Raw genomic sequence first — 19,946 nt, 5'->3', positions numbered from 1 at the left:
TGTGCTGTCAGTTGTACAGGAGGTTCAGGACAGGTTCAGGATGGATTTTGGGGTGAATTTGGGTGATTTTGGGTCACTCACTGCACCAGGTGTGCTGTCAGTTGTACAGGAGGTTCAGGACAGGTTCAGGGTGGATTTTGGGGTGAATTTGGGGTGTTTTGGGTCACTCACTGCACCAGGTGTGCTGTCAGTTGTACAGGGGGTTCAGGACAGGTTCAGGATGGATTTTGGGGTGAATTTGGGGTGTTTTGGGTCACTCACTGCACCAGGTGTGCTGTCAGTTGTACAGGAGGTTCAGGACAGGTTCAGGATGGATTTTGGGGTGAATTTGGGGTGAATTTGGGGTGTTTTGGGTCACTCACTGCACCAGGTGTGCTGTCAGCTGGGCAGGGTGTTCAGGACAGGTTCAGGATGGATTTTGGGGTGAATTTGGGGTGTTTTGGGTCACTCACTGCACCAGGTGTGCTGTCAGTTGTACAGGAGGTTCAGGACAGGTTCAGGATGGATTTTGGGGTGATTTTGGGGTGAATTTGGGGTGTTTTGGGTCACTCACTGCACCAGGTGTGCTGTCAGCTGGGCAGGGTGTTCAGGACAGGTTCAGGATGGATTTTGGGGTGATTTTGGGGTGAATTTGGGTGATTTTGGGTCACTCACTGCACCAGGTGTGCTGTCAGCTGGGCAGGGTGTTCAGGACAGGCTCAGGGTGGATTTTGGGGTGAATTTGGGTGATTTTGGGTCACTCACTGCACCAGGTGTGCTGTCAGCTGGGCAGGGTGTTCAGGACAGGCTCAGGGTGGATTTTGGGGTGAATTTGGGTGATTTTGGGTCACTCACTGCACCAGGTGTGCTGTCAGTTGTACAGGAGGTTCAGGACAGCTTCAGGATGGATTTTGGGTTGATTTTGGGGTGAATTTGGGTGATTTTGGGTCACTCACTGCACCAGGTGTGCTGTCAGTTGTACAGGGTGTTCAGGACAGGTTCAGGATGGATTTTGGGTGATTTTGGGGTGAATTTGGGGTGAATTTGGGGTGTTTTGGGTCACTCACTGCACCAGGTGTGCTGTCAGCTGGGCAGGGTGTTCAGGACAGGTTCAGGATGGATTTTGGGGTGAATTTGGGTGATTTTGGGTCACTCACTGCACCAGGTGTGCTGTCAGTTGTACAGGAGGTTCAGGACAGGTTCAGGATGGATTTTGGGGTGAATTTGGGGTGAATTTGGGGTGTTTTGGGTCACTCACTGCACCAGGTGTGCTGTCAGTTGTACAGGGTGTTCAGGACAGGTTCAGGATGGATTTTGGGGTGAATTTGGGGTGTTTTGGGTCACTCACTGCACCAGGTGTGCTGTCAGCTGGGCAGGGTGTTCAGGACAGGTTCAGGATGGATTTTGGGGTGAATTTGGGGTGTTTTGGGTCACTCACTGCACCAGGTGTGCTGTCAGTTGTACAGGAGGTTCAGGACAGGTTCAGGATGGATTTTGGGGTGAATTTGGGGTGTTTTGGGTCACTCACTGCACCAGGTGTGCTGTCAGCTGCGCAGGGTGTTCAGGACAGGTTCAGGACAGGTTCAGGACAGGTTCAGGGTGGATTTTGGGGTGATTTTGGGGTGAATTTGGGGTGTTTTGGGTCACTCACTGCACCAGGTGTGCTGTCAGCTGGGCAGGGTGTTCAGGACAGGTTCAGGACAGGTTCAGGATGGATTTTGGGGTGATTTTGGGGTGAATTTGGGGTGTTTTGGGTCACTCACTGCACCAGGTGTGCTGTCAGTTGTACAGGGGGTTCAGGACAGGTTCAGGATGGATTTTGGGGTGAATTTGGGGTGTTTTGGGTCACTCACTGCACCAGGTGTGCTGTCAGTTGTACAGGAGGTTCAGGACAGGTTCAGGATGGATTTTGGGGTGAATTTGGGGTGAATTTGGGGTGAATTTGGGGTGTTTTGGGTCACTCACTGCACCAGGTGTGCTGTCAGCTGCGCAGGGTGTTCAGGACAGGTTCAGGACAGGTTCAGGACAGGTTCAGGATGGATTTTGGGGTGAATTTGGGGTGTTTTGGGTCACTCACTGCACCAGGTGTGCTGTCAGCTGGGCAGGGTGTTCAGGACAGGTTCAGGGTGGATTTTGGGGTGAATTTGGGGTGAATTTGGGTGATTTTGGGTCACTCACTGCACCAGGTGTGCTGTCAGCAGGGCAGGGTGTTCAGGACAGGTTCAGGATGGATTTTGGGGTGAATTTGGGGTGTTTTGGGTCACTCACTGCACCAGGTGTGCTGTCAGTTGTACAGGAGGTTCAGGACAGGTTCAGGATGGATTTTGGGGTGAATTTGGGGTGAATTTGGGTGATTTTGGGTCACTCACTGCACCAGGTGTGCTGTCAGTTGTACAGGGAGTTCAGGACAGGTTCAGGATGGATTTTGGGGTGAATTTTGGGGTGAATTTGGGGTGTTTTGGGTCACTCACTGCACCAGGTGTGCTGTCAGCTGGGCAGGGTGTTCAGGACAGGTTCAGGATGGATTTTGGGGTGAATTTGGGGTGAATTTGGGGTGTTTTGGGTCACTCACTGCACCAGGTGTGCTGTCAGCTGGGCAGGGGGTTCAGGACAGGTTCAGGATGGATTTTGGGGTGAATTTGGGGTGAATTTGGGGTGTTTTGGGTCACTCACTGCACCAGGTGTGCTGTCAGTTGTACAGGAGGTTCAGGACAGGTTCAGGATGGATTTTGGGGTGAATTTGGGTGATTTTGGGTCACTCACTGCACCAGGTGTGCTGTCAGTTGGTACAGGAGGTTCAGGACAGGTTCAGGATGGATTTTGGGGTGAATTTGGGGTGTTTTGGGTCACTCACTGCACCAGGTGTGCTGTCAGCTGGGCAGGGTGTTCAGGACAGGTTCAGGGTGGATTTTGGGGTGAATTTGGGGTGTTTTGGGTCACTCACTGCACCAGGTGTGCTGTCAGCTGGGCAGGGTGTTCAGGACAGGTTCAGGATGGATTTTGGGGTGATTTTGGGGTGATTTTGGGGTGTTTTGGGTCACTCACTGCACCAGGTGTGCTGTCAGCTGGGCAGGGTGTTCAGGACAGGTTCAGGACAGGTTCAGGATGGATTTTGGGGTGAATTTGGGGTGATTTTGGGTCACTCACTGCACCAGGTGTGCTGTCAGTTGTACAGGGTGTTCAGGACAGGTTCAGGATGGATTTTGGGGTGAATTTGGGGTGTTTTGGGTCACTCACTGCACCAGGTGTGCTGTCAGCTGGGCAGGGGGTTCAGGACAGGTTCAGGGTGGATTTTGGGGTGAATTTGGGTGATTTTGGGTCACTCACTGCACCAGGTGTGCTGTCAGTTGTACAGGAGGTTCAGGACAGGTTCAGGATGGATTTTGGGGTGAATTTGGGGTGAATTTGGGGTGTTTTGGGTCACTCACTGCACCAGGTGTGCTGTCAGTTGTACAGGAGGTTCAGGACAGGTTCAGGGTGGATTTTGGGGTGAATTTGGGGTGTTTTGGGTCACTCACTGCACCAGGTGTGCTGTCAGCTGGGCAGGGTGTTCAGGACAGGTTCAGGACAGGTTCAGGATGGATTTTGGGGTGATTTTGGGGTGTTTTGGGTCACTCACTGCACCAGGTGTGCTGTCAGTTGTACAGGGAGTTCAGGACAGGTTCAGGATGGATTTTGGGGTGAATTTGGGGTGAATTTGGGTGGTTTTGGGTCACTCACTGCACCAGGTGTGCTGTCAACACGTCCTTGCAGATCGGCTGCTCCGCCAGCGTCAGCCAGAACTCGCAGGCCTCGAGCGCCACGTTCTCATCGCTGTCCTGCGTCCTCTGCAGCATGTACTGAGGGGAGGGGACAGGTGAGCTCACCTGGGCACAGGTGACACCTGAACTACACCCAAACTGCTCACCTGGGCACAGGTGACACCCCAGACACCTCACCTGGGCTCAGGTGACACCTGAACTACACCCAAACACCTCACCTGGGCACAGGGGACACCTGAATTACACCCAAACACCTCACCTGGGCACAGGTGACACCCCAGACACCTCACCTGGGCACAGGGGACACCTGAACTACACCCAAACTGCTCACCTGGGCACAGGGGACACCTGAATTACACCCAAACACCTCACCTGGGCTCAGGTGACACCCCAGACACCTCACCTGGGCACAGGTGACACCTGAATTACACCCAAACTGCTCACCTGGGCACAGGTGACACCCCAGACACCTCACCTGGCCACAGGGGACACCTGAACTACACCCAGACACCTCACCTGGGCACAGGTGACACCTGAATTACACCCAAACTGCTCACCTGGGCACAGGGGACACCTGAACTACACCCCAGACACCTCACCTGGGCACAGGGGACACCCAAACACCTCACCTGGGCACAGGGGACACCTGAACTACACCCAAACACCTCACCTGGGCACAGGGGACACCCAAACACCTCACCTGGGCACAGGGGACACCTGAACTACACCCAGACACCTCACCTGGGCACAGGTGACACCTGAACTACACCCAAACACCTCACCTGGGCACAGGGGACACCCAAACAACTCACCTGGGCACAGGTGACACCCCAGACACCTCACCTGGGCACAGAGGACACCAGAACTACACCCAGACACCTCACCTGGGCACAGGTGACACCTGAACTACACCCAAACTGCTCACCTGGGCACAGGGGACACCTGAATTACACCCAAACACCTCACCTGGGCACAGGGGACACCCCAGAGACCTCACCTGGGCACAGGTGACACCTGAACTACACCCAGACACCTCACCTGGGCACAGGGGACACCTGAACTACACCCAAACACCTCACCTGGGCTCAGGTGACACCCCAGACACCTCACCTGGCCACAGGGGACACCTGAACTACACCCAAACTGCTCACCTGGGCACAGGTGACACCTGAACTACACCCAGACACCTCACCTGGGCACAGGGGACACCTGAACTACACCCAAACACCTCACCTGGGCACAGGTGACACCTGAACTACACCCAGACACCTCACCTGGACACAGGGGACACCTGAACTACACCCAAACTGCTCACCTGGGCACAGGGGACACCTGAACTACACCCCAGAGACCTCACCTGGGCACAGGTGACACCCCAGACACCTCACCTGGGCACAGGGGACACCTGAACTACACCCAGACACCTCCCCTGGGCACAGGTGACACCTGAACTACACCCAAACACCTCACCTGGGCACAGGTGACACCTGAACTACACCCAAACTGCTCACCTGGGCTCAGGTGACACCTGAACTACACCCAAACTGCTCACCTGGGCACAGGGGACACCTGAACTACACCCAGACACCTCACCTGGGCTCAGGTGACACCTGAACTACACCCAAACTGCTCACCTGGGCACAGGGGACACCTGAACTACACCCAGACACCTCACCTGGGCACAGGTGACACCTGAACTACACCCAAACTGCTCACCTGGGCACAGGTGACATCCCAGACACCTCACCTGGGCACAGGTGACACCTGAACTACACCCAGACACCTCACCTGGGCACAGGGGACACCTGAACTACACCCAAACTGCTCACCTGGGCACAGGTGACATCCCAGACACCTCACCTGGGCACAGGTGACACCTGAACTACACCCAAACTGCTCACCTGGCCACAGGGGACACCTGAACTACACCCAAACTGCTCACCTGGGCACAGGTGACATCCCAGACACCTCACCTGGGCACAGGTGACACCTGAACTACACCCAAACTGCTCACCTGGCCACAGGGGACACCTGAACTACACCCAAACTGCTCACCTGGGCACAGGTGACACCTGAACTACACCCCAGACACCTCACCTGGGCACAGGGGACACCTGAACTACACCCAGACACCTCACCTGGGCACAGGGGACACCTGAACTACACCCAGACACCTCACCTGGGCACAGGGGACACCTGAACTACACCCAAACACCTCACCTGGGCACAGGTGACACCTGGACTACACCCAGACACCTCACCTGGGCACAGGTGACACCTGGACTACACCCAGACACCTCACCTGGGCACAGGTGACACCTGGACTACACCCAGACACCTCACCTGGGCACAGGGGACACCTGAACTACACCCAAACACCTCACCTGGGCACAGGGGACACCTGAACTACACCCAGACACCTCACCTGGGCACAGGTGACACCCAAACACCTCACCTGGGCACAGGTGACACCCAAACACCTCACCTGGGCTCAGGTAACCCCCAAACTGTGCCCCAGACACCTCAGCTGAGTACAGGTAACCCCCAGACTCACCTGGACAATACAGGTACAGGTACAGGTACAGGTAACCCCCAGACTCACCTGGACAATACAGGTACAGGTACAGGTACAGGTAACCCCCAGACTCACCTGGACAATACAGGTACAGGTACAGGTACAGGTACAGGTACAGGTACAGGTAACCCCCAGACTCACCTGGACAATACAGGTACAGGTACAGGTACAGGTAACCCCCAGACTCACCTGTATGATGCTGTACAGGTACAGGTAACCCCCAGACTGACTCACCTGGCAGGTACAGGTACAGATACAGTCACAGGTACATTTACAGGTGTTTCACCTGTATGATGCTGTACATGTGGGGTATCAGGCGGTTGATACAGGTACAGGTACAGTCACAGGTACAGACTCACCTGTATGATGCTGTACAGGTACAGGTAACCCCCAGACACACCTGTATGATGTTGTACAGGTACAGGTACAGGTGTCTCACCTGTATGATGCTGTACATGTGGGCTATCAGGCGGTCAATACAGGTACAGCTAACCCCCAGACTGACTCACCTGGCTGATACAGGTACAGGTACAGGTACATTCACAGGTAACTCACCTGTATGATGCTGTACAGGTACAGGTAACCCCCAGACACACCTGTATGATGTTGTACAGGTACAGGTAACCCCCAGACACACCTGTATGATGTTGTACAGGTACATTCACAGGTAACTCACCTGTATGATGCTGTACATGTGCGGTATCAGGCGGTCGATACAGGTACAGGTAACCCCCAGACTGACTCACCTGTACAGGTACAGGTAACTCACCTGTATGATGCTGTACATGTGGGGTATCAGTCGGTCAATACAGGTACAGGTAACCCCCAGACACACCTGTATGATGCTGTACAGGTACAGTCACAGGTACAGGTGTCTCACCTGTATGATGCTGTACATGTGGGGTATCAGGCGGTCGATACAGGTACAGGTACAGTCACAGGTACAGACTCACCTGTATGATGCTGTACAGGTACAGGTAACCCCCAGACACACCTGTATGATGCTGTACAGGTACACACTCACCTGTATGATGCTGTACATGTGGGGTATCAGGCGGTCAATCCGCACCTCCAGCAGCATCACCAGGGCCCTGCAGACGTTCTTGCGAACCTCGGGGTCCTCGTCCACCGCCAGCGCAAACAGGTGCTGGGGAGGGGCTCAGGTGAGACCCCCAGAGACCCCCAGAGACCCCCTGGGACCCCCAGAGATCCCCAGAGACACCCAGAGACCCCCAGAGACACCCACAGACCCCCCAGGTGCTGGGGAGGGGCTCAGGTGAGACCCCCAGAGACTCCCTGGGACCCCCAGAGACCCCCAGAGACCACACAGGTGCTGGGGAGGGGCCCAGGTGAGACCCAGAGACCCCCAGAGACCCCCCAGGTGCTGGGGAGGGGCTCAGGTGAGACCCCCAGAGACCCCCTGGGACCCCCAGAGACACCCAGAGACCCCCCAGGTGCTGGGGAGGGGCTCAGGTGAGCCCCCAAAGCCCCCCAGGGACCTCCAGAACCCTCCAGGTGACCCCCCAGGGACCCCCCAGGTGAGCCCCAGGGACCCCCCAGAACCCCCCAGGGACCCCCAGGGACCCCCAGGTGAGCCCCCCAGGTGAGCCCCACAGCCCCCCAGGACCCCCAAAAACCCCCAAATGAGCCCCAGGGACCCCCCAGAGCCCCCCAGGACCCCCAGGGAACCCCAGGTGAGCCCCCCAGGTGAGCCCCAGGGACCCCCAGAACCCCTCAGGACCCCCAGAGCCCCCCAGGACCCCCAGGTGAGCCCCCAGGTGAGGCCTGACCTCGATGAAGGTGTCGATGTTCTCCATCAGCGCCTGCGCCCGGTCCATGATGAACTGATTGACGCAGGCGATGGCGTGGGACCTGTGGGGAGGGGGGCGTCACCTGGGGACCCCCAGAGTCACCCCAAAACACACCTGGGGACCCCCAAAACACACCTGGGGACCCCCAGAGTCACCCCAAAACACACCTGGGGACCCCCAAAACACACCTGGGGACCCCCAGAGTCACCCCAAAACACACCTGGGGACCCCCAGAGTCACCCCAAAACACACCTGGGGACCCCCAAAACACACCTGAGGACCCCCAGAGACACCCCAAAACACACCTGGGGACCCCCAAAACACACCTGGGGACCCCCAGAGACACCCCAAAACACACCTGGGGACCCCCAGAGACACCTGGGGACCCCCAGAGTCACCCCAAAACACACCTGGGGACCCCCAAACACACCTGGGGACCCCCAGAGTCACCCCAAAACACACCTGGGGACCCCCAGAGACACCTGGGGACCCCCAGAGTCACCCCAAAACACACCTGGGGACCCCCAGAGTCACCCCAAAACACACCTGGGGACCCTAAAACCCACACTAAAACACACCTGGGGAGCCTGAAACACACCTGGGGACCCCCAGAGTCACCCCAAAACACACCTGGGGATCCCCAAACACACCTGGGGACCCCCAGAGTCACCCCAAAACACACCTGGGGACCCTAAAACACACCTGGGGACACCAAAACACACCTGGGGACCCCCAAACACACCTGGGGACCCCCAGAGACACCCCAAAACACACCTGGGGACCCCCAAACACACCTGGGGACCCTGAAACACACCCTAAAACACACCTGGGGACCCTAAAACACACCTGGGGACCCCCAGAGTCACCCCAAAACACACCTGGGGACCCCCAAACACACCTGGGGATCCCCAGGGACACCCCAAAACACACCTGGGGACCCCAAAACACACCTGAGGGCCCTAAAACACACCTGGGGACCTCCAGAGTCACCCCAAAACACACCTGGGGACCCCCAAACACACCTGGGGACCCCCAAAACACACGTGGGGACCCCCAGAGTCACCCCAAAACACACCTAGGGACCCTAAAGACACCCCAAAACACACCTGGGGACCCCCAAACACACCTGGGGACCCTGAAACACACCTGGGGACCCCCAAACACACCTGGGGACACCAAGAGTCACCCCAAAACACACCTGGGGACCCCCAAACACACCTGGGGACCCCCAGAGTCACCCCAAAACACACCTGGGGACCCCCAGAGTCACCCCAAAACAGACCTGGGGACCCCCAAACACACCTGGGGACCCCCAAACACACCTGGGGACCCTAAAACACACCTGGGGACCCCCAGAATCACCCCAAAACACACCTGGGGACCCCCAGAGACACCCTAAACACACCTGGGGACCCCCAGTCACCCCAAAACACACCTGGGGACCCCCAAACACACCTGAGGGCCCTAAAATACACCTGGGGACCCCCAGAGACACCCCTAAACACACCTGGGGACCCCCAGAGTCACCCCAAAACACACCTGGGGACCCCCAGGGACACCCCAAAACACACCTGGGGACCCCAAAACACACCTGGGGACCCCCAGAGACACCCCAAAACACACCTGGGGACCCCCAAACACACCTGGGGACCCCCAGAGACACCCCAAAACACACCTGGGGACCCCCAAACACACCTGGGGACCCCCAGAGTCACCCAAAACACACCTGGGGACCCCCAGGGACACCCCAAAACACACCTGGGGACCCCCAGAGTCACCCCAAAACACACCTGGGGACCCTGAAACACACCTGGGGACCCCCAGAGTCACCCCAAAACACACCTGGGGACCCCCAAACACACCTGGGGACCCTAAACACACCTGGGGACCCCCAGAGTCACCCCAAAACACACCTGGGGACCCTGAAACACACCCTAAAACACACCTGGGGACCCTAAAACACACCTGGGGACCCCCAGAGTCACCCCAAAACACACCTGGGGACCCCCAGAGTCACCCTAAAACACACCTGGGGACCCTAAAACACACCTAGGGACCCCCAGAGTCACCCCAAAACACACCTGGGGACCTCCAAACACACCTGGGGACCCCCAGAGTCACCCCAAAACACACCTGGGGACCCTGAAACACACCTGGGGACCCCCAGAGTCACCCCAAAACACACCTGGGGACCCCCAAAACACACCTGGGGACCCTAAAACACACCTGGGGACCCCCAAACACACCTGGGGACTCCCAGAGTCACCCCAAAACACACCTGGGGACCCCCAGAGACTCCCCAAAACACACCTGGGGACCCCCAGAGACACCCCAAAACACACCTGGGGACCCCCAAACACACCTGGAGACACCTGAGACCCACCTGCCCCACCCCCACCCCTGTGTTCACCTGGATTCTGACCCAGGTGTGTCCCCACCTGTCCCCTCACCTGTCCCACACCTGGATTCAGACCCAGGTGTGACCTCACCTGTCCCCACACACACCTGGATTTATCTGATCCTGGCCCAGGTGTGTCCTCACCTGTCCCCTCACCTGTCCCACACCTGGATCCTGGCCCAGGTGTGACCTCACCTGTCCCTCACCTGTCCCACACCTGGATCCTGACCCAGGTGTGTCCCCACCTGTCCCTCACCTGGATTCTGACCCAGGTGTGACCTCACCTGTCCCACACCTGGATTCTGACCCAGGTGTGACCTCACCTGTCCCCAACACCTGTCCCACACCTGGATCCTGGCCCAGATGTGACCTCATCTGTCCCACACCTGGATCCTGACCCAGGTGTGACCTCACCTGTCCCCACACACACCTGGATTTATCTGATCCTGGCCCAGGTGTGTCCCCACCTGTCCCTCACCTGTCCCACACCTGGATTCTGACCCAGGAGTGACCTCACCTGTCCCTCACCTGTCCCTCACCTGTCCTCACCTGATTTTGGGGCTGCAGTGCTTGAAGAACTGCAGGAATTTGGGGATCAGGACATCCCTCACCTGTCCCACACCTGGATTTACCTGTCCTCACCTGATTTTGGGGCTGCAGTGCTTGAAGAACTGCAGGAATTTGGGGATCCTGGCCCAGGTGTGTCCCCACACCTGGATTTACCTGTCCTCACCTGATTTTGGGGCTGCAGTGCTTGAAGAACTGCAGGAATTTGGGGATCAGGACATCCCTCACCTGTCCCACACCTGGATTTACCTGTCCTCACCTGATTTTGGGGCTGCAGTGCTTGAAGAACTGCAGGAATTTGGGGATCAGGACATCCCTCACCTGTCCCACACCTGGATTTACCTGATTTTGGGGCTGCAGTGCTTGAAGAACTGCAGGAATTTGGGGATCCTGGCCCAGGTGTGTCCCTCACCTGTCCTCACCTGATTTTGGGGCTGCAGTGTTTGAAGAACTGCAGGAATTTGGGGATCATGATGTCACACACCTGTCCCTCACCTGTCCTCACCTGATTTTGGGGCTGCAGTGCTTGAAGAACTGCAGGAATTTGGGGATCATGATGTCACACACCTGTCCCACACCTGGATTTACCTGTCCTCACCTGATTTTGGGGCTGCAGTGCTTGAAGAACTGCAGGAATTTGGGGATCAGGACATCCCTCACCTGTCCCACACCTGGATTTACCTGTCCTCACCTGATTTTGGGGCTGCAGTGCTTGAAGAACTGCAGGAATTTGGGGATCAGGACATCCCTCACCTGTCCCACACCTGGATTTACCTGTCCTCACCTGATTTTGGGGCTGCAGTGCTTGAAGAACTGCAGGAATTTGGGGATCAGGACATCCCTCACCTGTCCCTCACCTGTCCCTCACCTGTCCTCACCTGATTTTGGGGCTGCAGTGCTTGAAGAACTGCAGGAATTTGGGGATCATGATGTCACACACCTGTCCCACACCTGGATTTACCTGTCCTCACCTGATTTTGGGGCTGCAGTGCTTGAAGAACTGCAGGAATTTGGGGATCAGAACATCCCTCACCTGTCCCCTCACCTGGATTTACCTGTCCTCACCTGATTTTGGGGCTGCAGTGCTTGAAGAACTGCAGGAATTTGGGGATCAGGACATCCCTCACCTGTCCCACACCTGGATTTACCTGTCCTCACCTGATTTTGGGGCTGCAGTGTTTGAAGAACTGCAGGAATTTGGGGATCATGACCCAGGTGTGTCCCTCACCTGTCCTCACCTGATTTTGGGGGCTGCAGTGCTTGAAGAACTGCAGGAATTTGGGGATCATGACCCAGGTGTGTCCCTCACCTGTCCCACACCTGGATTTACCTGATTTTGGGGCTGCAGTGCTTGAAGAACTGCAGGAATTTGGGGATCAGGGAACATTCCTCACCTGTCCCCACACCTGGATTTACCTGTCCTCACCTGATTTTGGGGCTGCAGTGCTTGAAGAACTGCAGGAATTTGGGATCATGATGTCACACACCTGTCCCACACCTGTCCTCACCTGATTTTGGGGCTGCAGTGCTTGAAGAACTGCAGGAATTTGGGGATCATGATGTCCCTCACCTGTCCCACACCTGGATTTACCTGTCCTCACCTGATTTTGGGGCTGCAGTGTTTGAAGAACTGCAGGAATTTGGGGATCATCACGTTCAGGGGTCGGTTCAGGGCGTCGCTGTCCAGCAGCTCCGAGGAATCCTCGCAGATCTTCTGCAGCGCCCCGAAAGCGCCCTGGGGGGGACAGGTGTGACCAGGTGTGACCAGGTGTGTCCAGGTGTGCCCCAGGTGTGTCCCTGGTGTGTCCAGGTGTGACCAGGGGTGTCCCAGGTGTGCTCCAGGTGTGCCCAGGTGTGCCCAGGTGTGTCCAGGTATGCCCAGGTGTCCCCAGGTGTGTCCCAGGTGTGCTCCAGGTATCCCCAGCTGTGCCCAGGTGTCCCCAGGGATCCCCAGGTGTGCCCAGGTGTGCCCAGGTGTCCCCAGCTGTACCTCAGATGTCCCCAGATGTGCCCCAGCTGTCCCCAGGTGTCCCAGCTGTTCCCCAGCTGTCCCCAGGTGTTCCCAGGTGTGTCCCCAGGTGTCCCCAGGTATCCCCAGGTGTCCCCAGATGTCCCCAGGTATCCCCAGGTGTTCCCAGGTGTGTCCCCAGGTGTCCCCAGGTATCCCCAGGTGTCCCCAGGTGTGTCCCCAGGTATCCCCAGGTGTCCCCAGGTGTTCCCAGCTGTCCCCAGGTGTCCCCAGGTGTCCCCAGCCCCCCCCACCTCACAGGTGTTGTAATCCTCGGAGTTGAGGAGGTTGCACAGCTGGGGCAGCAGCTCCGGCCACATCTGGAGCTCCCCCTTGGAGGCGATGGTGGTGATCAGGATACCTGGGGAGGGGCACAGGTGAGATGGAGGGCTCTGGGGGGGTCTTGGGGGGCTTTAGGGGCATTTTTGGGGGGTCTAGGAGGGGTCTGGGGGGGAGTTTTGGGGGTCTGGGGTCACATCTGGAGCTCCCCCTTGGAGGCGATGGTGGTGATCAGGATACCTGGCGAGGGGCACAGGTGAGATGGGGGGGCTTTGGGGGGGTCTGGGGGGGCTTTGGGGAGGGTCTGGGGGAGCTTTAGGGGATTTTGGGGGGTCTAGGAGGGGTTTGGGGGGGTTTTGGGGGGTCTGGGGCCACATCTGGAGCTCCCCCTTGGAGGCGATGGTGGTGATCAGGATACCTGGGGAGGGGCACAGGTGAGATGGGGGGGCTTTGGGGGGGTCTGGGGGGGTTTGGGGGGATTTTGGGGGGGTTTTTGGGGGTCTAGGAGGGGTCTGGGGGGTCTAGGAGGGGTCTGGGGTCACATCTGGAGCTCCCCCTTGGAGGTGATGGTGGTGATCAGGATACCTGGGGAGGGGGACAGGTGAGATGGGGGGGTCTGGGGGGCTTTGGGGGAGTTTTGGGGGGTCTGGGGGGCTTTGGGGGGGGGTTTGGGGGGGTCTGGGGGGGTTTTGGGGGTCTGGGGTCACATCTGGAGCTCCCCCTTGGAGGCGATGGTGGTGATCAGGATACCTGGGGAGGGGCACAGGTGAGATGGGGGGCTCTGGGGGGGGTTTGGGGAGGGCTTGGGGGATTTTGGGGGGTCTATGGGGGGTCTGGGAGGTCTTGGAGAGCTTTAGGGGGAGTTTTGGGGGTCTGGGGTCACATCTGGAGCTCCCCCTTGGAGGCGATGGTGGTGATCAGGATACCTGGGGAGGGGGACAGGTGAGATGGGGTGGTCTGGGGGGGCTTTGGGGAGGGTTTGGGGGGATTTTGGGGGGGTTTTTGGGGGTCTAGGAGGGGTCTGGGGGGTCTAGGAGGGGTCTGGGGTCACATCTGGAGCTCCCCCTTGGAGGTGATGGTGGTGATCAGGATACCTGGGGAGGGGCACAGGTGAGATGGGGGGACTTTGGGGGGGTCTGGGGGGGATTTAGGGGGGTCTGGGGGAGCTTTAGGGGGGTTTGGGGGGTCTAGGAGGGGTTTGGGGGGGTTTTGGGGGTCTGAGGTCACATCTGGAGCTCCCCCTTGGAGGCAATGGTGGTGATCAGGATACCTGGGGAGGGGGACAGGTGAGATGGGGGGGTCTGGGGGGGGTCTAGGAGGGGCTTTGGGGGATTTGGGGAGGGTTTGGGGGGTCTAGGGGGTTTTGGGGGGTCTAGGAGGGTCTATCATGGTGTTTTTTGGGGGCTTGGGGGGCTTTAGGGGGGTCTATGAGGCGTTTTTTGGGGGTCTGGGGGGGTCTATGGGGAGTTTTGGGGAGATTTTTTGGGGGTCTGGGGGGTGTAGGGGGTCTATGGGGGGTTTTGGGGGTCTGGGGGGGTCTATGGGGGGTTTTGGGGGTCTGGGGGGTCTATGGGGGGTTTTGGGGAGGTTTTTTGGGGGTCTGGGGGGTGTAGGGGGTCTATGGGGGGTTTTGGGGGGGTCTATGGGGTCCATGGGGGAGTTTTTGGGGGTCTGGGGTCACACCTGCAGCTCCATTTTGGAATCCATGCTGGGGATGGAGCAAGGGGAGAGATGGGACAAAAGAGTGAGGGGTCCCGGGGGGGGTCCCACAGGTGAGTGGGGGTCCCAGGGGGGATCTCAGACAGGTCCCCAGGGGGTCCCACAGGTGAGTCGGGATCCCACAGGTCCCCAGGGGTCCCACAGGTGCCTGGGGGGGTCTCAGACAGGTGAGTGGGGGTCCCAGGGAGGGTCCCACACGTATCTGGGGGTCCCAGGGGGGTCTCAGACAGGTGAGTGGGGGTCCCACAGGTCCCAGGGGGTCCCAGGGGGGTCTCAGACAGGTGAGTGGGGGTCCCAGGGGGGTCCCATGGGGGGTCCCACAGGTGAGTGGGGGTCCCAGGAGCTCCTAGGGGGGTCTCAGACAGGTGAGTGGGGGTCCCAGAGGGTGCCAGGAGATTCTCAGACAGGTCAGTGAGGGTCCCAGGGGGGGGTCCAAGGGGGGGATCTCAGGTGAGTGGGGGTCCCAGGGGCGTCCCAGGGGGGGTCTCAGACAGGTGAGTGGGGGTCCCAGGGGCTCCCAGACAGGTGAGTGAGGGTCCCAGGGGGGTCTCAGACAGGTGAGTGAGGGTCCCAGGGGGGTCCCAGGGGTCCCACAGGTGCCCGGGGGGGGGTCTCAGACAGGTGAGTGAGGGTCCCAGGGGGGGTCCCACAGGTGAGTGGGGGTCCCAGGGGGTCCCAGGGGGGTCTCAGACAGGTACCCAGAGGTCCCAGGGGGGTCCCAGACAGGTCCCGGGGGGGGTGTCCCACAGGTGAGTTGGTGTCCCACCGGTCCCCAGAGATCCCAGGGGGTCCCCGGGGGGTCCCAGGGGCTCCCACGGGGTCCCAGGGGGGTCCCACAGATCCCTGGGGGTCCCCAGGTCTCTCAGGCCGGTTTTGGGGGGTCCCCTCACCGATGGTGGCTCGGATGAGCGAGGAGGCGTCGCCCAGGTGGTTCAGACACTCCTGCTTGATGAACTCGGCCACGGGCGGCGGAAAGCTCTGGAAATGCGCCTTGACGTTGTTCTTGAGGATCAGCCCGCTCAGGGAGCGCGTGGGCTCGTCTGGGGGGGACAGCGGCGCCTTGGGGGGGCTGCACCGACCCCCCCGTGGCTCTGGTGGCCACTGAGAGACCCTGACGGCACCGAGAGCCTCGGAGCGGCACCGGAACGGCCCAAAATGACCCCAGAGTGGCCCAAAATGGCCCCAAAATGACCTGGAATGGCCCAAAATGGCCCCTAAATGACCTGGAACGGCCCAAAATGATCCCAGAATGGCCCCAAAACGGCCCCAGAATGGCCCAAAACGGCCCCAAAATGACCTGGAATGGCCCCAAAATGACCTGGAATGGCCCCAAAATGACCTAGAATGGCCCAAAACAGCCCCAAAATGACCTGGAACGGCCCAAAATGATCCCAGAATGGCCCCAAAACGGCCCCAGAATGGCCCCAAACGGCCCAAAATGGCCCCAGAATGGCCCAGAACATCCCAGAACACCCCTGGAACATGCCAGAACATTCCAGAACAGCCCTGGAACACTCCACAACACCCATGGAACAGCCCCAGAACACTCCAAAACAGCCCAGAACATTCCAGAACACTCCAGAACACACCACAACACTCCAGAACATCCCAGAACAGCCCTGGAACAGCCTAGAGCACCCCAGAACATTCCAGAACACCCCTGGAACATCCCAGAACAGCCCTGGAACAGCCCAGAACAGCCCTGCAACATTCCAGAACATCCCAGAACAGCCCTGGAACACCCCACAACACTCCTGGAACACCCCAGAATATTCCACAACACCCCAGAACAGCCCTGGAACACCTCAGAACAGCCCAGAACATTCCAGAACACCCTGGAACACCCCAGAACGTTCCAGAAGGCCCCAGAGCGGCTCCCACCTTCGGATTTGAGGCGGGTGAGGACGAAGATCAGGTAATTGTTGAAATCCGGGAACTGATTCAGCTGCTTCAGCTTCTGGAGACGGCGTCAAGGAGGGGACACGGACACCGGGGACACCGGGGGACAATGGGGGACACCAGGAGACACTGGGGGACAGCGGGGGGGGACACCGGGGGACAGCGGGGGACACCGGGGGGACAATGGGGGACACCAGGGGACACTGGGGGGACAATGGGGGGACAATGGGGGACACCGGGGGACAATGGGGGGGACAATGGGGGGGACAATGGGGGACACCAGGGGACACTGGGGGGACAATGGGGGGACACCAGGGGACACCGGGGGGACAATGGGGGGACACCAGGGGACACCGGGGGGGGACAGCAGGGGGACAATGGGGGACACCAGGGGGGACAATGGGGGACACCAGGGGACACCGGGGGGACAATGGGGGACACCGGGGGACACGGGGGGGCAATGGGGGACACCAGGGGACACCAGGGGACACCGGGGGGACACCGGGGGCGACACCAGGGGACACCGGGGGACACTGGGGGGACAATGGGGGACACCGGGGGACAGCGGGGGACACCAGGGGACACGAAGGGACACCGGGGGGGGACAGTGGGGGGGACACCAGGGGACACCAGGGGGACACCAGGGGGACACCGGGGGGGTACAGCGGGGGACACCGGGGGACAATGGGGGGACAATGGGGGGACAGCGGGAGGACACCAGGGGACACCGGGGGACACCGGGGGGGACACCAGGGGACACCGGGGGGACAGCGGGGGACACCAGGGGACACCAGGGGACACCGGGGGACACTGGGGGACACCGGGGGGACAATGGGGGACACCGGGGGGACAATGGGGGGCACCAGGGGACACCAGGGGGGGGACACTGGGGGGACAATGGGGGACACCGGGGGGGGACACCGGGGGGGCAATGGGGGACACCAGGGGACACCGGGTGACACCGGGGGGGGGCAGCAGGGGACACCAGGGGACACCAGGGGGGACATGGAGGGGACACCGGGGGGACACAAGGGGGAAACCGGGGGACACACCCCTCTCCCGGTGCTCCCAGCCCCTCTCCCGGTGCTCCCACCCCTCTCCCGGTGCTCCCACCCCTCTCCCGGTTATCCCAGCCCCTCTCCCGGTGCTCCCACCCCTCTCCCGGTGCTCCCACCCCTCTCCCGGTGCTCCCAGCCCCTCTCCCGGTTATCCCAGCCCCTCTCCCAGTTATCCCAGCCCCTCTCCCGGTTCTCCCACCCCTCTCCCGGTGCTCCCAGCCCCTCTCCCGGTGCTCCCACCCCTCTCCCGGTGCTCCCACCCCTCTCCCGGTGCTCCCAGCCCCTCTCCCGGTGCTCCCACCCCTCTCCCGGTGCTCCCACCCCTCTCCCGGTTATCCCACCCCTCTCCCGGTGCTCCCACCCCTCTCCCGGTGCTCCCACCCCTCTCCCGGTGCTCCCACCCCTCTCCCGGTGTTCCCACCCCTCTCCCGGTGCTCCCACCCCTCTCCCGGTGCTCCCAGCCCCTCTCCCGGTGCTCCCATCCCTCTCCCGGTGCTCCCACCCCTCTCCCGGTGCTCCCAGCCCCTCTCCCGGTGCTCCCAGCCCCTCTCCCGGTGCTCCCACCCCTCTCCCGGTGCTCCCAGCCCCTCTCCCGGTTATCCCAGCCCCTCTCCCGGTTCTCCCACCCCTCTCCCGGTTATCCCAGCCCCTCTCCCGGTGCTCCCACCCCTCTCCCGGTTATCCCAGCCCCTCTCCCGGTGCTCCCACCCCTCTCCCGGTGCTCCCAGCCCCTCTCCCGGTTCTCCCAGCCCCTCTCCCGGTGCTCCCAGCCCCACTCCCGGTTATCCCAGCCCCTCTCCCGGTGCTCCCACCCCCTCTCCCGGTTCTCCCAGCCCCTCTCCCGGTGCTCCCAGCCCCTCTCCCGGTTATCCCACCCCTCTCCCGGTTATCCCAGCCCCTCTCCCGGTGCTCCCAGCCCCTCTCCCGGTGCTCCCAGCCCCTCTCCCGGTGATCCCAGCCCCTCTCCCGGTGCTCCCACCCCTCTCCCGGTTATCCCAGCCCCTCTCCCGGTTATCCCAGCCCCTCTCCCGGTGCTCCCAGCCCCTCTCCCGGTTATCCCAGCCCCTCTCCCGGTGCTCCCACCCCTCTCCCGGTGATCCCAGCCCCTCTCCCGGTTATCCCAGCCCCTCTCCCGGTTATCCCAGCCCCTCTCCCGGTTCTCCCAGCCCCTCTCCCGGTTATCCCAGCCCCTCTCCCGGTGCTCCCACCCCTCTCCCGGTGCTCCCAGCCCCTCTCCCGGTGCTCCCACCCCTCTCCCGTTTATCCCAGCCCCTCTCCCGGTTATCCCAGCCCCTCTCCCGGTTATCCCACCCCTCTCCCGGTGCTCCCAGCCCCTCTCCCGGTGCTCCCACCCCTCTCCCGGTTCTCCCATCCCTCTCCCGGTGCCGCCGTTCCCAGGATACATCCTGCACCACTCTCTGCGTGGCGGTGTTGGGTGACTGCGAGTCCTTGAGGAGCTGCAGCACCTGCTGCAGGCCCTGCTCGTCCGGCTGCCAGTCCATGGCCCGCCCGGGGGTCCGGGGGGGCCCGGGGGGGCTCCCGGAGGCGGCGGCCGGGGGGGTGCAGAGCCCGGATGGCTGCGGGGAGAGCGAGATTGGGGAGGGGGGTCCTGCTGGGATGGGCTTGGGGGGGTCTCCTGGGGTCCTTTGGGGTCCCCTCGGCTCCTTTGGGGTCCCCCCGGGTCCTTTGGGGTTCCCTCGGGTCCTCTGGGATCCCTCCCTGGGTCCCCTGGGGTCCTTTGGGGTCCCCCCTGGGGTCCTTTGGGGTTCCCTCGGGTCCTTCGGGGTCCCTCTTGGGTCATTTGGGGTCCCTCTTGGGTCATTTGGGGTCCCCTCGGATCCTTTGGGGTTCCCCCGGGTCCTTTGGGGTTCCCTTGGGTTCTCTGGGATCCC

General features: G+C 60.5%; 1 protein-coding gene across 2 annotated transcripts in view; it reads right to left on the bottom strand.

Annotated features, from left to right (window-relative positions):
- The window catches only part of LOC131591265 (transportin-2), a 56,325-nt gene extending 36,696 nt beyond the window's left edge, over positions 1-19,629 (bottom strand). For both annotated transcript variants that reach the window (XM_058861775.1, XM_058861774.1), the window contains exons 1-8: positions 19,458-19,629; positions 16,979-17,054; positions 15,988-16,137; positions 13,354-13,460; positions 12,693-12,826; positions 8,106-8,187; positions 7,340-7,462; positions 3,700-3,818 (exon numbers count right to left, since the gene is read on the bottom strand). In XM_058861775.1, the coding sequence (XP_058717758.1) occupies positions 3,700-3,818; positions 7,340-7,462; positions 8,106-8,187; positions 12,693-12,826; positions 13,354-13,460; positions 15,988-16,137; positions 16,979-17,054; positions 19,458-19,556 (890 nt within the window). In that variant the 5' untranslated portion in view covers positions 19,557-19,629. The remainder of the gene's footprint in view (positions 1-3,699; positions 3,819-7,339; positions 7,463-8,105; positions 8,188-12,692; positions 12,827-13,353; positions 13,461-15,987; positions 16,138-16,978; positions 17,055-19,457) is intronic.
- Between the last annotated feature and the right edge of the window lie 317 nt (positions 19,630-19,946).

Source organism: Poecile atricapillus, chromosome 39 (assembly GCF_030490865.1).
Source record: "Poecile atricapillus isolate bPoeAtr1 chromosome 39, bPoeAtr1.hap1, whole genome shotgun sequence".
Lineage (NCBI taxonomy): Eukaryota > Metazoa > Chordata > Aves > Passeriformes > Paridae > Poecile > Poecile atricapillus.
The sequence above is the reverse complement of the archived record's forward strand: the minus strand, read 5'-3'. Positions and strand labels throughout refer to the sequence as shown.